The sequence below is a fragment of the Telmatherina bonti genome, assembly GCF_933228915.1.
Source record: "Telmatherina bonti genome assembly, chromosome: 3".
Lineage (NCBI taxonomy): Eukaryota > Metazoa > Chordata > Actinopteri > Atheriniformes > Telmatherinidae > Telmatherina > Telmatherina bonti.
The window spans coordinates 28092582-28116104 of NC_136621.1; the positions used below are offsets into that span (position 1 = coordinate 28092582).

Consider the following 23523-nt stretch of genomic DNA (forward strand, 5'->3'; position numbering starts at 1 on the left):
ATGGGCAATTTAGGGTAACCAATTAACCTAGCATTAATTCGTTTTTGTTATTTTTTTTTTTTTTTAGGTGCAAAAAAAAGCCAAACGGTTTAGAATGACGAATGTCTCAGACAGCGCGTCTCCACTTTCATCAGCACACTTTAGAAATAAAAGAGACTTATTTATACACAGTAATCTTGTTTGGCTTTTTGGCCCATTTTGTTGAACAATTTAAAGGAAAATTGAAAGCACAGGAAACAATCATTCATTAAGAAGAAAATAGGAGAGGAGTCAATTTACTATAAAAAAATTAAAAAAAAAAAAAATTAAGGAAAGATTTAAATTGATTCACAAATTGGCTACCTTTTGGTACAAGGACCAAAACAAGAAGACAAAAGATTGCTGTTAAATGTGTTTAGATCACTTTAAGCGACTGAAATATGACATAATTAAACATTTTAAAAAAAACAAAAAAAACCGATTCAAGCAGCATATAACAATGATATATTTAAAAATGTAATGCATGCAAACCACCAAAATCACCTTGTACAAAATTTAATCTTGCCATTGTGGTCATGTATTTTCACATTAGATCTATGAACTAACAAAAAAAAAAAAAAAAAATGTATGTAGAGTACATGCACCAAAACAGGAAATAATGTGCCTCAAAATGATAATACCAGACCATAAAAACCAATAAACTGCACTCCATCATTCGGATCTTATCAAGGACCTCACAATATGCATCTATGTAAAGATTTCGATAAGTTAAAAAAAAAAAAAAAGTCTGTCTAATAAAAGATGAGTTTAACAAAGAAAAAAAAAAAAAAAGCAAACCAGAAAAACAAAAAAGAACTACAAAATTCTTATTTCCTGTGAGAGATTAAACTTCAGTCGAGCCTCTTCCCAGAGACACCAAAGTGCGAATCTGTGCCTCCAGCCCAACCCCTCTCCATTCTTGCTCTCCTCATCTCATCTCTCTCTTCAACTCAAGATCAGATTGGGTGTTCAGTTTTCTCCCAAATCCAATATGCCAGGGCTCGTTCTGAGTGAGCGACTGGTGTAGGCGATAACGCTTACCAGAGTTGAATATTGCGCCGACCTGGAAGGAGAGCTCAGAGTCGTGCTCTGCCTCACATGGGTACACTGCCTTGGCTTTCCTGTTGGTGACACTGAAAAATGAAGGCAATCAGTGAGCTGGCGGAGCTTTGGAGAGGATTACCGCACAGTTCAATCTGGGCCTGGGTTCTGCCTGTTCGACACTTACTAGCTTGAAACAGCAGAATTGGACCAGGCTGAAAAATAAGCAAAAGTACCAAGAGAAGCTGGAACACAACTCTCTTGTTCTGTACTATCGCCAGTCTAGAAAAACTAGGGAATGAGTCAAGGCAGGCACGCATCAGGTCTACACAGCCGAAAAACCCATCAATGGTGAGAAAATTAAAAAGTGGTGGAGAGACCCTAAAATGGGGTTAAACACAAATACAGGTGGAAACAACATCTCTCCCCACAGAGCGCCAACTCTTAAAGCCACATTTCTGAGCTTAGAAGCAGCATTTTGCCATCAAAGAAACCACAGTCATTGCTCCGTACACATTTGTAAATGCGGAAATTTATGCCTTGAGCTGGTAGACATTTCCACAGAAAGGCTGTTTTGCCCACCATTGCAAAGTGTAATCTCAAATGCCAGCAACATTATGTTGAAATTGTGCCTTCAACACACGATGCCCTGATAAATATTTCATATTGTTTGTGCGGCGCACCAACTATGTAGAATGAAGTACAGAATAAAGGTAGAAAATCCACCCAGAAAAAAAGTTTGTGGTCAGATTCAATGCAACAATGCACATGCAAGCTCTCCAATGCAGAATTTTGGCAGAGCGTACTCATGTGGAACGGTATTTGGAAAAATGAATACTTGTATTAACATGAAAATACCATTAATGGACTGGCCATAGCGCTTTGCATATTCTTCAGCAACATCCGAGAGCATTCAACATGAAATCTTTTTATTGCAAAAGCAAACAGAGCGATAGTTCTGTGTGACTGGCGGACTTTCACACAGTTCACTCCTGTTCACTCAGATACCATTTGTGGCTCAACAATGAAGAAGGCTGCCGCTCCTGCAGCAGCCTGTACTGGGATTGTATAAAATACCTCTAAAGGGAACCACATTGCAGTACATGAAGGGAGACTGTAGGAAAAAGTGAAGGGAACTTTTAACATGCAAAATTACAAACTGATGTTAAATAAAGGATAGAACTGCTGATTTTATTGAGTAAAGAACCTAAATAAGACCAGCCACATATCGAGTTAAAATTGAGTTAGTAGAAGACTCTGCATGCAACATCTAGACAAAGAGTGAGTGTGAAAATGACTCAGAACCAGAAATTTGGACGGACAGAGTGTTGTCTGAAATTCAGTATGAAAATCGATATAGTTGGAGGGATGGTCATCTTTCATTACCTTTCCTCTGCCTTTTCCTTCTCAGGAGCAGTTGTAGTGGCAGCAGCTGGACCGTCACCTGAAGCTACTGGAAGTGATCTGCAAATAAAATAAAAAAGATAAAACTGTTTGGTCCTGATTGAAAGGCCTTTGTTGAGTGTCTGGAAACAGATTACACTGGCTGTTAGGATCTACTTTAATACAGTGTTCTGTGGGAGGCCAGTACAGACGTCAGGCCACTCATTTATCAATCATTTGTTGAAACAGCCCTACATATTATCCAATGAATGATATCTAGAATGTTCTTGAGTACAAAACAAAATCCAAATTCATCAAATGTGCAGAGATTAATCATCTTTTGATGTTCTACATCACCTGCTTATGTTCGTTCATGGTCATTTGTTTTAAGATATGCCCTGATTTAACCATGTATAGAAACAACACATCCTTGTAGAAGTCATGCAGAAATCACTTTGTTTCTCCTTGGAGGGATGGAGAGACAGAAAAAATACATTTCTGCTTAGTTTGAAGCCAACCACACTTGCAAAACCTTCAAGTGCAGGAGATAAATATTATTTAAGAATCCTCTGCGTCAAAGGTTTAAATGAACAAAGAATAAATGAATGGTGCAGTTAAGTGCCGTTAAAGCTTTTAATGTTTTTAGGAAAAGCCCTTTGAATCGTTTTGTACATGAAATGTGTTATACAAATAAACTTGCCTTGCCATATTTCATGATTCCTAATCAGTAGAAGTCCTCAGTCATCCTTTTTTCAACATGAGTATATTGTAAAGCCCTTTGGCCTTTTGACATTATTCAGACAAAATAAAGAATATGGATGACAATTGTGTGGACAGTTTTCCTGTTCGACCACTACATTCTGAGCATATACAGACAACTTCGACAATGTGTATTTAAAAATGTTCTTGATATAAGTATGCAATTGTAAATTCCACACTTGATCTGAAAATATTCTCACACACAATCTGTACATAAAAATGGTTGATAAATGAGTGCCCAGAACTGAAAACAATTAAATAGAACCTACTTGTTAGATATAAAAATATCTTTAAAAAAACAGAAACGTATCATACATTTTGCACACAGGCAAGTGATCCCCCCCCCCAGTATTGCTAGTGATTTAGGTAAGGGGCAAAAATACAGATAGCATGTCTTAGCTAAATGTAAATGTTAAGTGAAGAAAAAGCCATTTCATTTTGTTCTCCTTTTAGACATTAAATTCTTATTGCTTGCAGTTTGCCACAAAAATACATCAGGCTTCCATAATGTAATCATCTATTCCACAGCATTTAACAAAAAAAAAAAAATCTTCTAAAGGATTGTTTCTCAGTCACTGCATATATTAATCTTGGAAGGTCAAATCAAAGAGCTAATTTAATATAGAAAAACTTGACACAAATTGTCTGAAAATCACTCGGACTTGCTTCCATTAACAGCTGCCACATTGGTGACATTTGAAAGTGGAACATGCCTGCATTAACGGTTCAGACTCCTGTATGTCATCGGTCAAACGAGCAAATCTTTAGCACGTGCACCAGTAGAACGGCAGCTGTCCTTTACACTGGTGGTTGTTCAGGCCAACAAGTCTATGGCTGACCTACAGGACAGAGGCAGGGGTCCTGATAAAGGCTGAGAGCAGCAGAGGAGAGCAGGACTCTCAGCCAGGCATCCCTCTGTGTTCCATGCCTGCCCCAGGGCCAGTGCTAATACAGCACATAATGAGCAAATTGCTTCTAGCTGCCGCTCCCATAGAGACGTTAATAAAGGCAATTAGAGGGAGCAGCTGGGGAGGGGGCTGGAGGTTGAGAGGATGTTGTGAATAGGGGTTACATTGGCACTGGTGGAGGAGAGAAAGGTGGCCTTCAGGGAGAACAGGTTAAGAGATCTTTTCTGGACATAGGTGGAGGTGAACATATAGCACTGGGCTCATGCTTTCATTCCCCACTTTTTACTGCTTCCTCTTTTCATTTCTTCTCCTGCCTCTCTTTCAGCACACTTGTCCATCCCCAGTGGTGGTTGTTCAGTTTGGGCCAGGCCTGACTGTGGGTGATTTATAGCTCTGCAGCAGTGTGGGGCCACTGTGGTGCTCAGCTGCTCCACATCAGCATGGGGGGACAGTGCGCTGCAGTGCAGCAAATCCACTCATTAACCTGGGCCCAATCACAACCACTGTCTGCCTGGGTCACAGCCAAAAGGAAGAGGAGAAGAGCAACAACACTCGACCCACCTGCAAATAAAACTGCTCACATTCACTCCAGAAAAGTTAGCATGTCTATCTTAATCCTTTCTACATCAAGTAAAAGAGGGAAGACTTTTGATATAAAAGTATATTTTAAATGATAAGATAAACTGAAAATGTGTGCATGCCTTATGACTGACCTAAAAACTTGTAAAATCTATCAGAGGTAAATGGATTCAACCCAAAATTGCTTTCACAATTACAGTTAAATCAAACACAGAAATTGCTTGTCATTTTTCTTTCACAAAAATAGCATCAAGCTTTGAATTGCCCTTTCATTTTTTCCATCATGGGCCTAGCTAAGCCTTTTCTGTGAATATGATTAAATACTCCAGAAGGGAAATTGAAAATGTACTTTATATAGGACTAAAATAAAAAAAGATAAATCCTGTCCAGATGTTCGTACGGTTGGTAACTAAAATAGAAGTTTATAGTCATTGCACATATCAGTGTAAAATACTCTCCAATAATAAAATAGAATAAAGATAAATATAAACAAATAGAGGTAATAAAAAAAAAAAAAAAAAAGATTGCAGTAATTTTCAAGAATAAAACTTTTTATATTGTTGAGATTTTCTGATGGACATTTATATCAGAGAAATGCATAGAATCACCACAGAAAAATTAAATAATGGAGTCTGAAGATTTGCTGTTTTGTCATTAGAACTTTGCAGTTATGTCATGCCTTGACTTTGCAAACATAGATTTATAAAAGAGGCAGTGTTCATGTCTATTATAGGCTCACTGGAGGATGATGAGCCTGATATGAGAACGGAAGGCTCCGGAAGTGCAATGGAAAGTCGAATTCTGCTTTAGTGCTGTACTCTCACACTTCTTTCTCCTCCTTTTCTCCAGAAATCTGTCCCTGTGAGTACCTTCAAAGGCAGAGACAGTGTGATGCCAGACTCTGCGTTTTGAACCAAGGGCAGGCAACAGGTTGGGGTCGATGTGACAAGACCGCTTTTCTTTTTTAAGTCCTTACACCACATATCTCTTCTTTGGTGCTCTAATATTGTGATCATCCAACATTGTCACAAACAGCCAGGTTAGTAGCAGAAGGAATTCATTCACATGAATAAACTCCTGCTTCTCATTACTGCAGGAATTTCACCCTGCAGCATCTAAGCCTTGTTGATTCTGGCGTGGAGCAAACTCAGGGATGTGTGAAGCTATCAACTGTCTATCCAGTAAAGGAAAATGGGCAGCGAAGGGATTTAGTCCCGTTTCTAGTGTAAAAAAAAAAAAAAAAAAAGTGGGATCAAACCTAAAGCCAAGCTGTTCACCCAGCCACCACCAGTTTGGGTGGGCAGGAAATAAGCTCAGATCCACAATCTTATGATCCACAGCTGTCTGCCGGTGAGAGGCCTGAAAAGCAAGAGGAATGGCAGTACATAGAAAGAAACAAAAAGGCCAGAAAATGCAAGCTTGGAAGACTTGGGGCGACAGAGCTGTGGGGAGAAGAGGTGACTGAATTTAAAGAGAAGAGGAGAAATGAGGTGAGTCATTGAAATGACAGAGATGATAAAGCATGACACACTCCCCAAAAAGTTATTGCAAGATATAGTGAGTCAGGATGCATTTGTGTATGACCTGGCAGATTTTGCAGGAAACTGACTCAAATATACAGTTTTCCAGGTGCACTTTTGAGCACAGCAGAGTGCAGATAATACATTTCTGGGACTGGCTGGGAGTAATCTAGCAATTGCAATCCCTGCTCATTTTGGCTGGTACTGAAGCTGAATCCCTGGGTCCTACGCCAGAGAGCTGCTGTGCTAACAGGTCTCTACCATCTCACATGCTAAGATTTATGAGTGAACAAAGCCAGGGCGACACCCTGTGACATATGGCGCAAGTCTTCATAAAGGGACAGGGGCTGTGGCTATAAGGGTAAACAAGATGAATATCTCTCCAATGTCAATACGATTTACACGGCCAACGCACGGCCACCTGTCTTCCAAACAAATAAGAGCTGAGATTTACGACCTCCTACTGGTTGCTCCTTCCGTCCTCCAACATGATGCCACATATGTGGAAAAGCACAAAAAAATGACGCGTAGGAAAAAAGAAAAGGAGCTGGTTACATAAGAAATATAGATTCTTAACTGTAATCCTGCATCTCTGGGGGGGAAATGAGATGAAAAAATGCCTACACACAGGCAGATAGGCACCCACAGAGGTCACAGGGTGAGAGGAATCACACTGTCCTCCATCAAATTGTGAAGTGGATTTGTTTTTATATTACAGCTCTGTGCAACAGATGAAGAAGGAGAAAAGGACGGTGAATGAGAGAATGTCTATTTCAAGGTGAGTCTGTAGACATGACACAGCAGAGACTAACATCTGCAGCGTAGCCCAATAATTCATCTTTCACATCAGCATTCAAGGCAAGTCATGAGCTGGAAACAACAAAATGAACCAAGGACTTAGAAAGAGTGAGGACAGAAAAGTAAAGCCAGAGAAAGGCATGGTAAAACACCAAACTGCTCACATAGTTTTATGGAGCAAGATATTAGCACTATGAAGAACAGGAAAAACATAAAAAAAAATCTATTGAACTTGACCTTGATCAGTCTGTTGTTTTACTTTTTGCCCACTCAAGAATAATGAGTGAGTCAGGCATATCGTGGATGACCACAGCTCAATCACATAACTGATTGTTTACTGACAATAATTGTAATAAATTAACAAAAAGAAAACAGGACAGTGTAACAGAGTTCCTCGATGTATGAAAGAACGGACTGAGATGCATTTTCTATTTAAAATCCTGCCAAACCAGTGCTGCTGCTACTTACTCCTGCTATGTGAAACCTAAGTGACAGGTTAACAAGTTTCATAACACAGTTTATAAGGCCAGAGAATATTTTTCCTTTTTCTATTGTTTCTTTTTAAGATCAAGACATTCAAGATCATTTTATTTTATAGGACTTAACAAAATGGCATCTCATTGCAAGAATTCCCGTTTCCTCCTGAATAACTGCTGAAAATGTTACTAATATAATGACAGAAATGTAATTACAGAGCACTGCTGAATAAAAAGAAAATATCTGTACAAGTCCCTGAGCTCGGTTTTTCTAAATCACCATTATAGTTTCTTACACATGCAGTGATTAAAATGTAAATGCAAAGTGAAATGAAATTACAGCTTTGTCAATCAATCTGTGGTTTAGATTAAAAGTACAATTAATTACAATTCAAACTAATCAAACAATAGCCTTAAATCAGACACCTGACCCATCACAATACTTTAATTTGATGTATTGGAAAAAGAACTTAGAATTTCTATATTATAAATGAAATGTTTAGAGGACTGTGAATGGTCATGGAAATGAGGAAAAATTCAGAGTAAACCATAAATTTTAACTAGTATAACTAACATGTAGAAATTACCAACAAAAATCTGACTTGTAATGGATAATGCAGTTATTAATACTGTGGATAAGTACTTACTGGAAGTTGCCACAAAGTGTAGTATGGTCTGTCTTCTCTGTAGACATCTCTGAGGCCGAAGCTGACGATGACTGGGAAGATACAGACTCATTGCTGCCCATTGATGTCTCACTATCTCCCACAGCTGACAAAGACAGATGCACACAATGGATATTCAACCAGTTATTTTATAGCATTAAATTGTATTTCAGCAGAATGCTTAATAAACCAACTGAATGATAATTGAACACATAGGTCAACAATGAAATAAAAATGTTGAAAGCTGAATAAAATTGTTTTTCCTCTTATTCTCTTTAAAAAAACAACACAAAACATCAAAGCACCAGGATGCCATTTTTCATTGATACCAAAGTCAACTGGTGCAGAGTTATTTCCCTCATTCTTAACAGATGTAGTATTTATAAATTCCACAAAACTGTGCACATAACAAGCAAAGATGATAGTGTCAACTTGTCGTTTTCAATTGCAACGGAGGACCTTCCATACTTTTTCCACCGTGAGAAGAAGGACAAAATAGCCAAGAAATGAAAAAAAATAACAAGGAGACAACCAGAATCTACATCAGTGCAATGTTTATTAGTTGGAAACAATTCATAATTCTCTCGCTTAAGTCGGATAATTTATAGTTACTTGATATATAAAACAGCAGCGATGGCTATTTTATTTGTCAGCCTACAGAAGAAAAGCTTTGTTGCAACAGTTTTCAGTTGCTGTTACTTTTCACAGAAGTCATATCAGCAGGGGACCGTGTGGTTTTTTTTTTTTTTTCAGCGGAGACATTTTCCTTGTGTTTCATAATTTATTTCAGCTGATTTGTCAAGGGGTTGGGGGTTGATGTCCCCCCTCTATTCACATGATTTCACACGATGACAAAATATTAGCATTAGTTTGGTAGCAAACACATGGAGCGCAAGTTTGTAACTTATTGGCATCAATAACAAAACAGAATTATGTATCGTTCTGCACCTGATCACCTGACAGGACACCTAACTTGTGCTAGTATTTCTACATTGTTACTCTCCGCGGCTTAGACAGTTATAATAACGTGCTTAAATGGCAAGGCGCCAGGACCACTGCTCAGTTGTTTGCATTCAATTAGATGACTACTTGATCAGAGTAATTCTCACACACTGGGGCTTTAATTGTGGAGTTGATTGGGTTTTTTTCTGGTTTTGGAGGGTAGTGCGACTCAGCAAAGTAGTGTGTACGGCAGCTAAAAGTAGATCCTACTCCTTATATCGTAATATTACAAAAACAGCCAACTATGGTGCATTAGCCTCAGTCTAGCCAACCATGCCATGAAGCGTACTGACAGTTAAAAATGTTAAAATCTGCTAAACTCGAGCTTACACGTGGAAATATATATATATATATATATATATATATATATAAAATTTATTTTGAAATGCTTCATTCAACAATATTTCTCCCTTCAACAACCTTAAATTTCCCTTACCTTCTTTTAAAAGAGAGACAAAGGTTAAATAGGATTAGGCCTTTCATCCCCTGATATTAAAATAACTCAAAGTAAAAGCTGATGCAAAGGAGACAAAGAGAGGCAATCTGGTAAGCAGATTTAGGCTCTTAGTATAGTAAAGGGGAAGGGATTTAACTGGAAGTGGATCAAAATTTGGTGGAGTTATATTTTGGGTCAGTGGGTCAGCTGATCTACTCTCCTGATGCCTCATAATGGGACCTTATTATAGTCTCCCATTTTACCTAACTTAAACGAAAATGCAAGTAAACAAGAGCACAAAAAGGCTATTGAGGGAAATCTCTCTACTCAGTGTAACAGAGAAGAGGTGATTGAGTTTAGCATTCTATGTGTAGACACTACTATGCTATCTTATATCTGTCATTTCTATGTAAATAAATAACATATTTTATATAAAATATGTGTCATTTATTTTAGATGAAAGGAACAGAAAATGCTTGACACTTATTGGAACAAAACTAAACTTAAGGTCTACCTGATGTCAGCATGAAAAAAGTATAATGAAATGGCAGCTGATGCTGATCAACTACATAATGTACACCCCAAGTCCCAAAAGGTTTGAACATACAAGCAGTATGTAAGGAAAATGCTAATAATTTTATGTACATTTTGGATGTTTTATACATTGTAGATAATAGAAACACATGGAGTTTTTGTGGAACTATTATATGATAGCAGGAACGCATTTAAAACAAAAAAGACAAGGTTTGTGCCATCCACTCTTCTTTAAGAGTCTGTAAACATCTAACATGATGAGTAGCTGAACCACAGGGAGAGCCATTGACTTTGTTGTTATTTTATTTTTGGTTTTTCAGTTCTTGTTTACACATTTTAATATTACCTTAACTTGTTTTTGGTAATCTGGGTTATACATTGGGCTTACTTTAGAAATTAAATTTGATTTTTGTATAAATAAAGCATTTTGAAAAGGACAAGGACTTTTTTTTGTCTCAAAATGTGTTTGTTCAGAACAGACCATTTGTGGTTTCTCTATAATGATTGGATGAATTAACAGAATGTATGACTCACTGTCTGGTAGAAACTGTGGTCAGTGTATATGAGAGGCAGCTCGAATGAAACATTGATTCCTTAATGTTGTAAAATTAAATTAAATCTATCTGGTTCTGGACCACAATCAAGATAAAGCACATTGCCTTGATTACAATTATATATTCATATCAAACAAAGAAAAGGAAAAGAAAAAAGAAAAGCAGAACTAACACAAAAACACACGTACACATATGTACACAGAGTACAGCTCCAAGGATACGTTCACTAAACACAGCCTGTGTGTCTTAGTACCATGAACACCCCTGATGACAAAAGCCTTACAAGGATGTCGTTGAAAACACAGTATTGTGAAAGAGCTACATAAAAGTCCTCTTAGGTAAAGTATGAAAACCACCTATTTAAACAACTTCACACTCCACAATGCACTTCCTTAGGTCTCTAGCAATACACTTGCAAAGTGTTAAGTAGAATGGATGAACATCAGTCTACAAAGAAAAGCACTGGAGCACACACATCCAGGGACTTTTTACTTTGTTGCAGATTCATTAGCTTTTCATTTGTGTGTACTATTTAAGAGCATGCATTACTTTTCCATTGCTTCCAATATCTTGTTGTTTCTCCACCTCATAAAACAACAAATGCATAACTCTTCAGTGCTCTTACAATCCCAAACAAATCCAAGTGCAAATTTATGCTTCTCTTACCATTCTGAATGTCAAGAACTTGAGGATTGTAGACTGCTAAAGGCCGGCTCTGTCGACCGACTTTCTTGGACTGCCTTGTGGGAGCAGATAACACTGGAGCAGCAGGTGGAGAAGGGCATAACTCAGGAGCATCTGTAAAGATCTGAATACACATGCGAATAAATCTATAGCAGAACACGAAATGCAGTTTGCAAAAGCTCCAAAAGTATCAGCACATCCTCAACTGACCTCATAAGTTTTGAAACTCAGTCTTTATGTTGTGGTAGATGGAGAAAGTATTTGCAGAGTGTGCTTTAAGGGGAAAGTTGTGCAGTGCATTGATTGGAGCCATAAAAACTGCCCTTTAAGAAGATTTTGTTTGTGCCTTCCTCATAAAACAAGAGCAAGTCAACACAACACAATCACACCCCATCAGGAAATCTGGGTCTAAGTTAAGGTGACATTTCTCTATAGAGAAATTGACCCACTCTCTCAAAGAGAGGAAAGTAAAATAAACAGGGTTTGGACTTGAGAAGGGCTGGCCAACTGGTGCAGCCTGTTTACACAGGGCCATGTTTACATATAAACTTTAGATGTGGAGTTGAAAGGGAATAGGGCTACAGAGGAGAGGAAGTCTCAGCAGAGCCTCAGAAAGGATCAGACGAGGAGAGGAGGGAGGTAGGGGTGGGAGAAGAGAGAGAGAAAGTGGCAGAAAAAGTGAGGCAGAGTGTGAACGAGAGAGGCAGACGCAGAAGGAGGGAGAGGGGGAAGGGGGTGGGGGTGCATGAGAGAGAAAGTTTGTAGCAGAGAAGCAGATAGAAAAAGAGAGAAATCTGATATGGCTGAGAGTTTCTGCTGCTTCGCTCTGCAGATGGAGGTGAATGTAAAACAGAGTCTACTGTTGGTATCTGGGGGTATCAACAGTCTGGAGTGGGACTCAGCTGTAAGGAAAGTTAATGCCTGTCTGTCTGTCTGTCTGTTCAGATTTTCCCCTGCTCTAACATGCTGTACTTTCCAAAATGCTCTTGCTGCATTCTAACACCACATCCTTTATCACCCAGCCGGTGTTGGATACCGCTGGGTAGTTTCAGAAAGCACCAGTATGCATGACGCTGCTACTGCTGTTGTTTTAGCATCCTGGTATACCCTGTTGGTTTTCATCTGTCTTCTATATACTTTCACAACCCATTTTTAATTTGAGAGCTTGGATGGAGATATTTTTCACAACACATAACACTTTCAATTTAATGAAGCTGGGTTAAAAAAAAAACCCAACAACAAACAAAAAATAAAAACACTAAAAGCTCCTGACCTCATCTGATTCTATGCAAAATGCAGCAATCCTTCAAATAGATTGAAAAACTAATCTCAGTTTTTTCCCTTTTGACATGGAGAATTATCCCCTTTGAGGATCGACACCGATTAATGATATTCTGTGGAGATTACATGATCTCATGAACTACAGGTTATAAAAAAAAAAAAACTATACTACCATAAATGTATCCATATATGTATCCAAGCAAAGAGGGAAGCTTCAAAATATAAAAACATTTATAATTTATCTGCAGAACAATCAAACTCCTTGCAATAAAAGGAATATGTGTGCAACCCAGATTTAAACACTTAGAGCTCCCCCTATTGGCCAAGATGAAAATATTTTGCCAATTGCTGTCTAGTCCTGAAAAACTTACCTGAACAACTGTCTGAAAGAAGTCCCATTAGTTTCAGTAAAATGAAAAGAAAAAAAAAAAAATCTCATTACATCAGCTTTTGTATTTTATCATACTTCTTATTTATGCAGAGAAATAAAAAAAAAACATACAAATACTGACTGTTTAAAATGACTGAATTACTATTTTCTTGACAAGACGCATGTTCACTGCTATAACATCTGTTCAAAGTACTAAGCATTGAGGCAAATAAGGCTAGACTTTTTCGTACACACCTACACATGCACCACCATTACAAAAAGAGTACCCACAGAAGAGAAGAGCATTGCAACTGAGACCCTGATCAAATGAAATTCAGCTGCTGTATAGGCTGCACTTCTCTCTGCCAACAGGAAAAGCCAATCTGGGAACAACATAAAAAATATCTGACAGCAATGAAGATTTCATGATAAAAAAACCCCCCAAAAAACAGCACTTCTAAACTTATTTTTACTTTGCTTGCACATAATCTTACAGTATAAGGCAATTATGAACCACTGTGGTTTTTAAACACGGATGTGCTGTGTGCAACTTAGTGATGGGATAACACCACAGATTTCCTTTGGTGATGCTTTTTTCCCCCCTTGTAAATAAAGATCTGTTGCAACAAAATGTTGCAGTAGCAGAATGAATCAGTCCCAAACAGCACAGATCAAAACAAATATTTTGAGAAAAACAATTTCATATAAGATGGTATTTTTTTCTGTTACTTTATATGTGGTGATAATTCTATTTCCATGAATGACCGTGCAATGAGCAGAGATTTCCTGTTACTTTTAGTTCAGCCCATTCAGCTCTATAGAAATGGTAAATCCAACTTTGAATGTTACCTTTTCTTGGTGTTCAATGAGGATTTCCACCACAATGTTCTGGAATTTAAGATCCATGATGGCAGCGACAGTCTCCTCCTGTGGCCTCATTAACGTGGGGCCAAACACCACACCCAAGTTGGCAACCGTCATCAGATTCTGTTTACTGTGTGCTGCCACACTAAGGGAAAAAAAAACTATTTTAGTCTATTAACACATTTAGTCTATTAAAAACATTTTTAGTCTATTTAATTCAATTTTATATTCTTAAAAGACACACAGAAGCAGAAAAGCAGGTAGAATCTATAATACCAGAACTGTAAAACACCTGTTTTATTTCACCAGTTGTTTTGATAATAAAATAAAAAAAAAATATTTATGGAGGTATTGAGCTTTGAAGGCCCACTTTCAAAACTGTTTTTATTTGATAAGATTCTCTTCTCACACATTTGTAAAACTTTATAAAAGTGAGACCAGGTTTTAATCAACCATATTTTCCACTCCTTTCGCCACACTTTTCTTTTGTAAACAATAGAGTAAAGACCTTTACCAAGCCAAGGAGTCACTCGTCTGAGAGAAATCCCAAAGGGCTCAACAGTCCTCCCAGTTACCAACCCTATGCCAACACTCTTATGCATACTGTATGTCAAGCTAATATTGCTATTTATATCCACAATCAGAATAGATGCTATATCTTATTTAGAGTCCTTGACCTTAGAAATATACTCTTAGAAACAAAGATGAAGCAAATGGTTAATAGTCTTGAAGTTATTGGAGAAAAATTAATTTTCTCTAATGGTTATCAGTAATCTAGGTTAGCTGATAATTTATTTAACATCTACCATGATGTTGTGCCATGTTTTGTTTTTGTCAATGTTCTGAAAATTGTTTGTTGAGCTAGAAGCTGTAATGCAAAAATGATCCCACCTCTTACACAAAGAATCTTTTACAAAATTCCTGGATCTAGAAGATGATTCAGATCTCCCCTCAAAATGTAATCACTTGTTCCTTTTTCTTTTTCTGACAGTTCCTGAACATCAAATCAAAGTTTGTTCATAACTTTGAGTTCTGCTGAAAGACAGACAAACCAAAGCTTCCAAAAACAAACTCAGCCTTGGTGGAGGTGATAATAAGAAATCTGACAAGAAGCCAAATCGCAGAGGAAAGTACAGGGGTGATGTACTTGTGCATTTTTGTCTCAGTAATGAGTCTAACTGTAGCATATTAAATGAAATAGTGGCAATCATTTGAGTCCTGAACCACCCTGGGGGGCAATAAATTATTGAACTAGAAAAGCAAACCTCCACCAAGCACAATATTCAAGAACCCTTTAAAAATGTCCTGGATCCAAACGGTGAGCCGGATCAGCACCAAAAAGTAATCCGTTCTTCCTTTTCACATTTCCAACAAGTGCTGAAAATTTTATGAAAATCTGTTTATAACTTTTTGAGTTATGGTGAACACAAAACAGACAAACCAATAAACGCCGATAAAAACATAACCTCCTTGGCGGAGGTAACTTAAGGTAAGAACAGGCAAGAGTACAGAACCTTGTTTTAAGTGAGTGTTTGAAAGAAATGGCCACCTTCTTTTAAAGGCTTAAGCTGGAAAAAAAACAATACTGACCTAGACATAGCCCATAGATTCCAATCAGCCGAGTTACCATTATTTAAAAGTCTACCAGGACAAAAGCCATCTGCTCCAGAAAGAAATTGGGTGATGAAACATACTGACCTCCTTTAAATAATATTACCATTAAAATCATTATTAAATTGGAGGACATTTTGGGCTTTAATGTCAAACAGACAAAGTTCAAGTCTCAAAATGCTACTGGGAACAGTGGGCTTATCAGCCTTTACGCTATGGTCTTGAAAAAGTTGGTAAAAATTTTTTTTTAAAAAGGAAAAAAAGAGGTGCATTGACTGAGCTCTGTGGTATATTACAAGTCAGTTGTGATATTAAGGAGGTAAAGTTGTTTATAGTGACAGAGAAGATTCTATTAGAGACATGGGCATCATACACTCAGTTCAGAATCCTCCATCACAACTCCAGATTTAAAATGTAACAAAGGTGGCACTTAAATCTAAAAAATTTAAATCCATATGTTTATCTGCACTCAGGAATAGGTCATTGGTCACCATAGCAATCACATTACCAAGCTTTTTTTTTTTTTTTTTTTTTATAAATCAGACTGAAAGTTAGTAAAAAATTGACCACTGTTAAAACACAGACTTTGAAAACATTGATAGCACTTAGTACACTTTGGTGGTCATTTTAAAGATGCTTGACAAGAAAGAGGGTGCAAGGGGTGATGACATGTAACAAAGGGCAACAGGTCAGGACCCAGCCTTGGCCAGCTGCATCAAGGAGGTTTAGATTCTGTAAACGGTCTGCACACTTAATCAGGCTGAGCTAATTTAGCCAGTAGATGGTTGCTTTAACTGTTGCAAAACTAACTCAAACATGTACCGAATTACCAAACTATTATGATTTATGCATTAACGATCATGTTTATTCCTTTAAAACTGAAATGACAATATGGATATTAGTACTCCACTGATGACAAGAGAGGTGGAAATCTTCACTTCTCTGGCCAAGCACTGAACCCTTACAACCTCCATTAGACCAAGCCACATCTTGCACAGTAATTTGTTACAGTAAGCCTCTAAGTTTAAGAGAGTTATTAAAAGATTTACAAACAGGGTCTCTGACATTAGAATTAGAACTGAGACATCTTCAGAAGTTCAAAATTCATCTTGGATGGTCAAGAAACAGGAGAAAATCTCTTTAATGAAAAGTTATCAGGATACATGAAGATATTTTATACTCAAAATATGATGATATGTGGCACAGCTGCTGAGACAGTTTAAATAGCTTCAAAGGATGCCTTTGAAGACAAAAACATTGGTGACAACTCACATTTATAACATCTCTGAAACCATTTCAGATAGGAGTGTGAAATTCTGGCTTTGCTTCGTTTCGCTGCAGGACATGCACACACGCCAACTTCAGAAAAATATTCAAGTCTCCAGTCTGGAGAATTTCACGCTAGATAATCCAAATTCAATTTCAATAGTTCTGTCTTTTTTACCAGAGCCGGATTCTGCAGCAGGGTTCTATGAAATAAGATCCACCAGACTTTCATTGCCTCAGGGAACAGGGATTATTTACTTATCTTCAATTTGCTCATGTTTAGTTTATAAAAAGCTTGCTGAGGTAAAATCTTGTAATGTTAGCTAACATTATTTCTTAAATCTTTCTTCCAAACCAATTACACAAATAGAATTATGCATACTTGTGGTCCATCCAGGGGTGGGTACTCAAAAGAGAAAGGTTTATTTTAATGGTCTTTTTAATTGTACCTCACCAGTGAGCAGCAGAATATCATGATGAACAACTACAGTATAGGAGTTTAAAAACTTTTAATATACAGTATGTCTAAGAAAAGTTACCAAAAAAAAAAAAAAAAATTCAACGGAAAGCTGCATTAATTTTCTTACAGAGCAGTCACTGAGTAGACAGAAAAGAGATGGAGTGACAGCAGGGAAGGGGGAGTAAAAAGAGTGGGAGTGAGGGAGATGGAGAGAAAAAGCATGTGGAGTGAGAACGAGGAGACAGACATGAAGAGCTGAAAGAGAACTGAGAGAGAGGAGGCGGAGATGGGGTGAACTATGACCACTCACTTGGCCAGATGCTTCATAAGCAGCCCGAGGACTTGTCGATTCCTCTCTGGTAGTTTGTGGACCAGGCAGTGGACGGCTTGGATGCGAGACTCGGGACTACAGCCCTCTGTTCAAACACAGAATCAGCCATGCACTCATTTCAAACTGCAAGGATTTCTCTGAGCTCCGAAACTGGCAAAAAGCCAACCCTGCTCAGATCACATAATGCACTTCGAAAAATTTAAGCAGATGATGTAACACTGCATACACAGTAAAAAGTCCAATTCTGAGATAAATACACACCAAATTAGAGGAAGTAGGGAACTTCTTAACTTGGAAAGCTCTAGAAAACGTATTGCAGGCAAGCTAGCAAAAGTCTCTGGATCTTCCAGGACACAAAAAAGGAGTCCAGGTGAAAGAGATTAAGTGTAGCAGGAGGATACATTACTGTTCAAATAAATGAAATAAGAGGTGTGATGGTGATACATGGGCTGAAGCATCTCTGAATTTGGCAGCATAGACCACTATGCTGGCAGGGGAGATAGCTTTACGTTACTGTCTGTATCGTGTAAAAGGGTTGTGTTAAAACCTCCAAGATCCTCCTTTAAACATTTCCTCACACACTGGCATCTGACCGCCCACACAGCAACACACACATACACAGACACACAAAATATCATTACTATGGGAACGACAAGGATTTAAACATGGAAAAAGCTTCTTATGGATGTTGTCATCCATCAAAAAATATTCATTGCTAATCCATTTTTTCCCCTTCGTTATGAGAGCATTGCGAGCGCCTGATAAAAATGTCAACCTGATCCAATTATAGCACTTGTTGTAATAAGATTTAAGTTTAGCATGCTTTGAAAACATTTCACACAGACATTATGTTGTGTGGGTGAAAAAAAAGTGTGTTTTTGTTGTTGAAGTGGACAATTTTGATTCCAAATCTATAATGGCATATTTAGCTATATATTTAGTAGAATGTTATATGGGTAAACTAAATATTGAAATTACGCAAATTAGTATGTCAAAATGAACATAAGTCCACACAAGGATTTTGAATGTCAGCTGTCCGCTAAACCATTACAAAACTTACAAATTTCTGACTGTTTGAACTACACAGTCAGCTTCAAGACTAACAGTCGAAATCAATACTAGTATATTGATAACCTAAGGAGTACAAAGGCATTAAGTAGCTAGTTAACATTCAAGACACATAACAATAGACAAGCGCAGCCAGACTGCACTTTGCATTAAAAAGATTACTGCACTGACTTTCCCCCCAAAAGACGAACTAAATGTTTTTTTAAAGATCAAGTGTGTTTTTAAGTTTTAATTATTTTTTTACTTCACTAATTTGAATTCCAATAACTTTCACTTTTGACTTCAGCCAGCACCAAGATAAACAGCTGCATGCTTGTAGTCTAATGTCAGTCAGTACATAGGGAGGCAAAACTTACTTGCAGGGCTGATGAACTCTTTATAAAGTCCATAGGTCATCAATGGCTCAGGGAGGCTCCTTCACGGAGACATTAAGGGGGAAGAGAAGGGGAGGTGATGGGGAGGACAGAGGTGGAGAAGGAGAGTCAAAGTGAACAAGAGGGACAGAAATAGCTGGCACACTGTTTTATAGTGCCTGCACATAGCAATGATTAATGTGACCAAGCCAGGGAATGGAATTAGAAGGTGCACACATTGAGATAACCAAGTTCATCTGAAGGTACTTTCACACTGCAGCTGGATCATGGCCAAAAGTATTTAGCCATAAAGGAAAATGTAATGTCTGACCCCCGCTTTATTTCTGCAGATCAAAAACAAAAGACAATATGGATACTCTTATACTCTCATACAGTAGCCTAAACAACATTAAGTCCCTCCAAATGCTCCATGTTAGTACTTGTAATTCAAACTTATTAACCTGCATGATATGTTACAGAAAAAAAACCCCTCAATTTTGTGTCCAAGTTATATTTCAGTTTATAGCGATTTCATTAATTATCTTCAGTTAAAATTTTTGTCTGATATTAACATGAATCTTTTTGCCTAATGAAAGACCTCAATAGAATCTATATAGTTCAGTGAGTGTACTCATTACATCCAGTGGTATTTTCTTTTGGAGACAATATCATTTCTTTTCTGCTAAAAGTTGGTTTGCTTGAGTTCTTTTTAGGTAACACAAGTTTAAAAAAAAAAAAAAAAAAAAAAAAAAAAAAAATTTAAAAAATGCATTAAAAAAAAAAAAACCTTTTAGTATTCAGTTAGAAGAAAATAAAGTACATAACACAAAGATGTCAGCAAGCTCCCAACCAGGTCAGACAAAAAAAGTCTTTAACAATATAACTTTAACAAATCATTAATCATAATTTATGCAAATTTATCTAAACAACTGCACACTGAAAACAAATATATTCAAGTTAAAATTAAAGGATTAAACATGTAAACACTAAGCATTTATTTCCAATTTTGTATGGAAAAATATTCACCATTAACGGACCGTAAATACATAAGTTACAAGTAAATATTTTTAATGTCTTTAATGGAAAAAAAGAATCAGTCATTAATACAATGAAGAAAGCATAAGCCAATACGTGTTGATGTATTTCAATGATTGTTGCCCATTTCTGACCACTTTGAGTGCCTCGACCTGGAGCTTTATTTCCAATCACTTTGGATTTGTATACTCTCCTTATACTTAAGATATTTTATTTAAACTGGTTTCTGCTGAGCACACATTTTAAAATCATATGCCTCTAAACCAGTGTTTCTCAGTTGTGGTCCTCAAGTACCACTGCCCTAAGACATGTTTTTACTCCAATATACCTGATTCACAATAATGAACCTCCTCACCAAGTTCTTTGCATGACCGCAAATGAGACACTCATTTAATTCAGTTGTGTTAAAGTAGGGTTGCCCCTAAAAACATGCACGGCAGCGATACTGTAAAACCCGGACTGAGAAACACTGTTCTAAAACAAAGACATGTTACTTTTCTCATACTGACCAAGTTAAATCAAAAGAGGGGGCGGGGCTAAACATTCTGCTGTCATCAATGACAGATGAGACACTGATGCCAGCTGTTACAGCTTTGGTAACCAAGCAACAGTAAGCACTTGAGAATGTTTTGAAAATAAGGAAAGGTAAAATTTCAGACTGGAAAAAAACAGCAACCAATGAACAGGAATCATAAATCTTAAGAGTTTTCACCTATTTTTAATCTAAATAATGCACTTTTACATGCAAATTTAACAGATGTTACTATTAATCAAGTACTACTATAAACAATCACTCAACAGCAAATGAAAATGTCACTAACAAGATTAACAGTTTTTACTTTTCTTTGTAGAGCAACTAGCTTAAATGTGTGTGTCATTCAATAGACCCTTACCTCAGATAAAGCTTCAGAGCACTTGTTATAGTCTTGACGTCCCAGTCTTCGCTGGCTGACAAATCCACTTCACTGTTCTTCTCATCTAAATGAATCATGCACCAAATAATACAAAGCAGAAGTTTACTGGCTTATAAATAAATATAAAGAAGCACTCTATTAGTCTTATGCATAGTCTGCAAATATATGGTAAACAGTTCAAGATTGTAATATAAATATGTAACTTGTAATTAGGCATATGAGGATAAAAGGATTGCCATTAGCCTTTGGGACAGAGCGTAGTCTCTGTGGATGTGAAGAGAACTTGCAGCTCCTGTGAAGACCTGCTGGTTCTATACTCATTAGAAGTTTAACTAATCCCTTATTACTTTACTGAATCCACTGGGACTGCATGAGTGAGTTTTGTGGAAAATTCAGAGGTGCTTTAGTAACACCTTAAGTAACCTCTGATGAATTACAGAGGATGTGAAACTGCAAAGTGTCAGTGATGAGCCACGAAGGGCCAGAGACACAATGCTGACGTTAACCCCATGGGTGCTAGGTGGTTGTTATTAGTAAAGCGTGTTTCTTATCGAGCTTAAGCATAGAGACAGTGAGTTTCTCTACTGGAGAGATGGAAAAACGACCTACCAAGTGTTCACTAGGAAAAGCTAATCCAGAAAACAGGTGTATCTGTCTGTGCAAGACTAAATGTGTGGCAATGAGTTATGCATATACTTCTCTTGCAATAACATACCTCATTTCGCTAGGTTAGTAAAAAGACGGAGTAGTAATTATAAAACTGCAAGCCATAAAACAGAAACAACCACACAGTCCAGTACATGCAAAGACGATTTTCATCGATCAAATATCACTTAAAACGATAAGTGTGTTGAATTTCAAACTGTTTTTTTTGTTTTTTTTTTTACCCTAAAACACTTTAAAAGCAGGGAACACATCGAATGATCCTGGTTAAAACAGAGATGCACTAGTATGTGTTAAACTTCAGCCAAACAAACAACAGTAATGTTAAAATTTACAATTAAAGTAACTCATAAGATGACATATGGAGATAGGAACTCTTCAGAATGAAAAGGTTACGCTATATAAAAGGATACCAAGGTGAAAAGTGAGGAGTTTAAGAGTATTTTGGTATGGCCCAGCAGTAATTTCAGACATTTTGGGGTTTTTTTCCCCCTTAACTTTAGACAACACTGCTATCCGCTCTTACCTTCACACTTTCTGTGTGTTCAAGTTACAATAAACTTGATCATTTACTGATGTTTTGACTTCTCATGAAACCAGCATACTTCCTTCACAACTGCTTGTTACCAGGGTAACAAATACACCAAACTGCAAACAACTCTCAGATGTTGAAGTTTTAGTCATATGAAAAAGAGACAAGCCAACACTTAAACTGCTTCCACACTGTGACCAGTCAGATATTAGTTCAACTTCTCTTTCAAGCTTCATCTTTAGATTACTGCTAAAATTTCAGGGGAGTTTCAAAGTGCAACAACATCAAAGTCCTATTATATTACTGGTTGCAGTTATAACATTTCAAAGGATGTTTTTATGCTGGGTCATTAATAACCAGCCAATGATGTGATGAATGTTAACAAAATTTTATTGCTTTTTTGGCTCAAAAAGACAAATTATTGCATTATTACATTTAAAACCTGCCAAAATTATTTCACTATTACCAAGTATTACTTGACTGTTGTTACATAACTGATTGCTACTTGCGTTAAAAAAAAAAAAAAAAAAAAAAAAAAAATCACATGCTGCCCAGACATGTCTTTCTTTATTGTATACCAAGCATTGCATTTATATATGCGGACTTTGACCCTCGAGCAAAAAAACGTCAGTGTCCAGGTATGGTTAACCAGGTGACATGACATAGCAGATGACTTTAGCCAACAATATAAGCCTTCTAGAAATTTTGTGTGAAATGTTAGAGTGGGAAATAGTTTAATTCAATTTAGTATTTAGTATTACATCACAAACCATGAAACACTTTACAGCAATATCTCAAGGTATTGTTATCAACTGATATGATTTAGCTTCATCACATAACTGCTTTCTGTTCAGATCTCTAATGAGCCACCATGTATGGACATATTACTGAGTGTTTATTACATTTATGACCTGAAATCGTGGCGACAATGTGTCAAATTTGTCTGTTCTTGTTCAGCAGCTTCTTTAATCACATCCAGACATTCATCACAGTTTTCTGCCCAGTCTGTCTGGAACTCAGACACAAACAGAGCTAACTTTTTACTTATCCCTCCCATGATAACATTGCCTGTCATTCACGGTTTTAAAAAATGCAGTTTTCCTTCTTTGTTCTGTAATGATGTCTGTTTTAGCTGACTGGACCATGGCCATGTTAGTGGGTGAGAAGTAAAAAGGAGGAGGAGTGGGAAGATCTAAATTCTTTCTTCAGAGTTTAAAGCTTTTTTACCCACTCACTTTGAACTGGTGTATGCTTGAAATGTTTGTGAATGTATTGTAGACGTGAAACTATTATTGTTGACTATTATATATGAGAAAAATTCTCACAACAACCGTCACTTGAATTTGGGTGGTTTAATTAAGTTATCCTACTTATTCAACACATGAAATCATTTGAAGCATTTCAGTTGTATCGTCCTA

General features: G+C 37.1%; 1 protein-coding gene across 2 annotated transcripts in view; it reads right to left on the reverse strand.

The window, feature by feature from the left end:
• The window catches only part of arhgap10 (Rho GTPase activating protein 10), a 48510-nt gene that overhangs the window by 1727 nt on the left and 23260 nt on the right, over positions 1-23523 (reverse strand). Inside the window, exons 15-22 of one of the 2 annotated variants that reach the window (XM_079238274.1) lie at positions 20890-20974; positions 18965-19023; positions 17520-17625; positions 13858-14017; positions 11340-11481; positions 8130-8253; positions 2446-2523; positions 1060-1151 (exon numbers count right to left, since the gene is read on the reverse strand). In XM_079238274.1, coding sequence (XP_079094400.1) covers positions 1060-1151; positions 2446-2523; positions 8130-8253; positions 11340-11481; positions 13858-14017; positions 17520-17625; positions 18965-19023; positions 20890-20974 — 846 coding nt within the window. The remainder of the gene's footprint in view (positions 1-1059; positions 1152-2445; positions 2524-8129; positions 8254-11339; positions 11482-13857; positions 14018-17519; positions 17626-18964; positions 19024-20889; positions 20975-23523) is intronic. The other variant, XM_079238275.1, reaches the window with a different exon arrangement.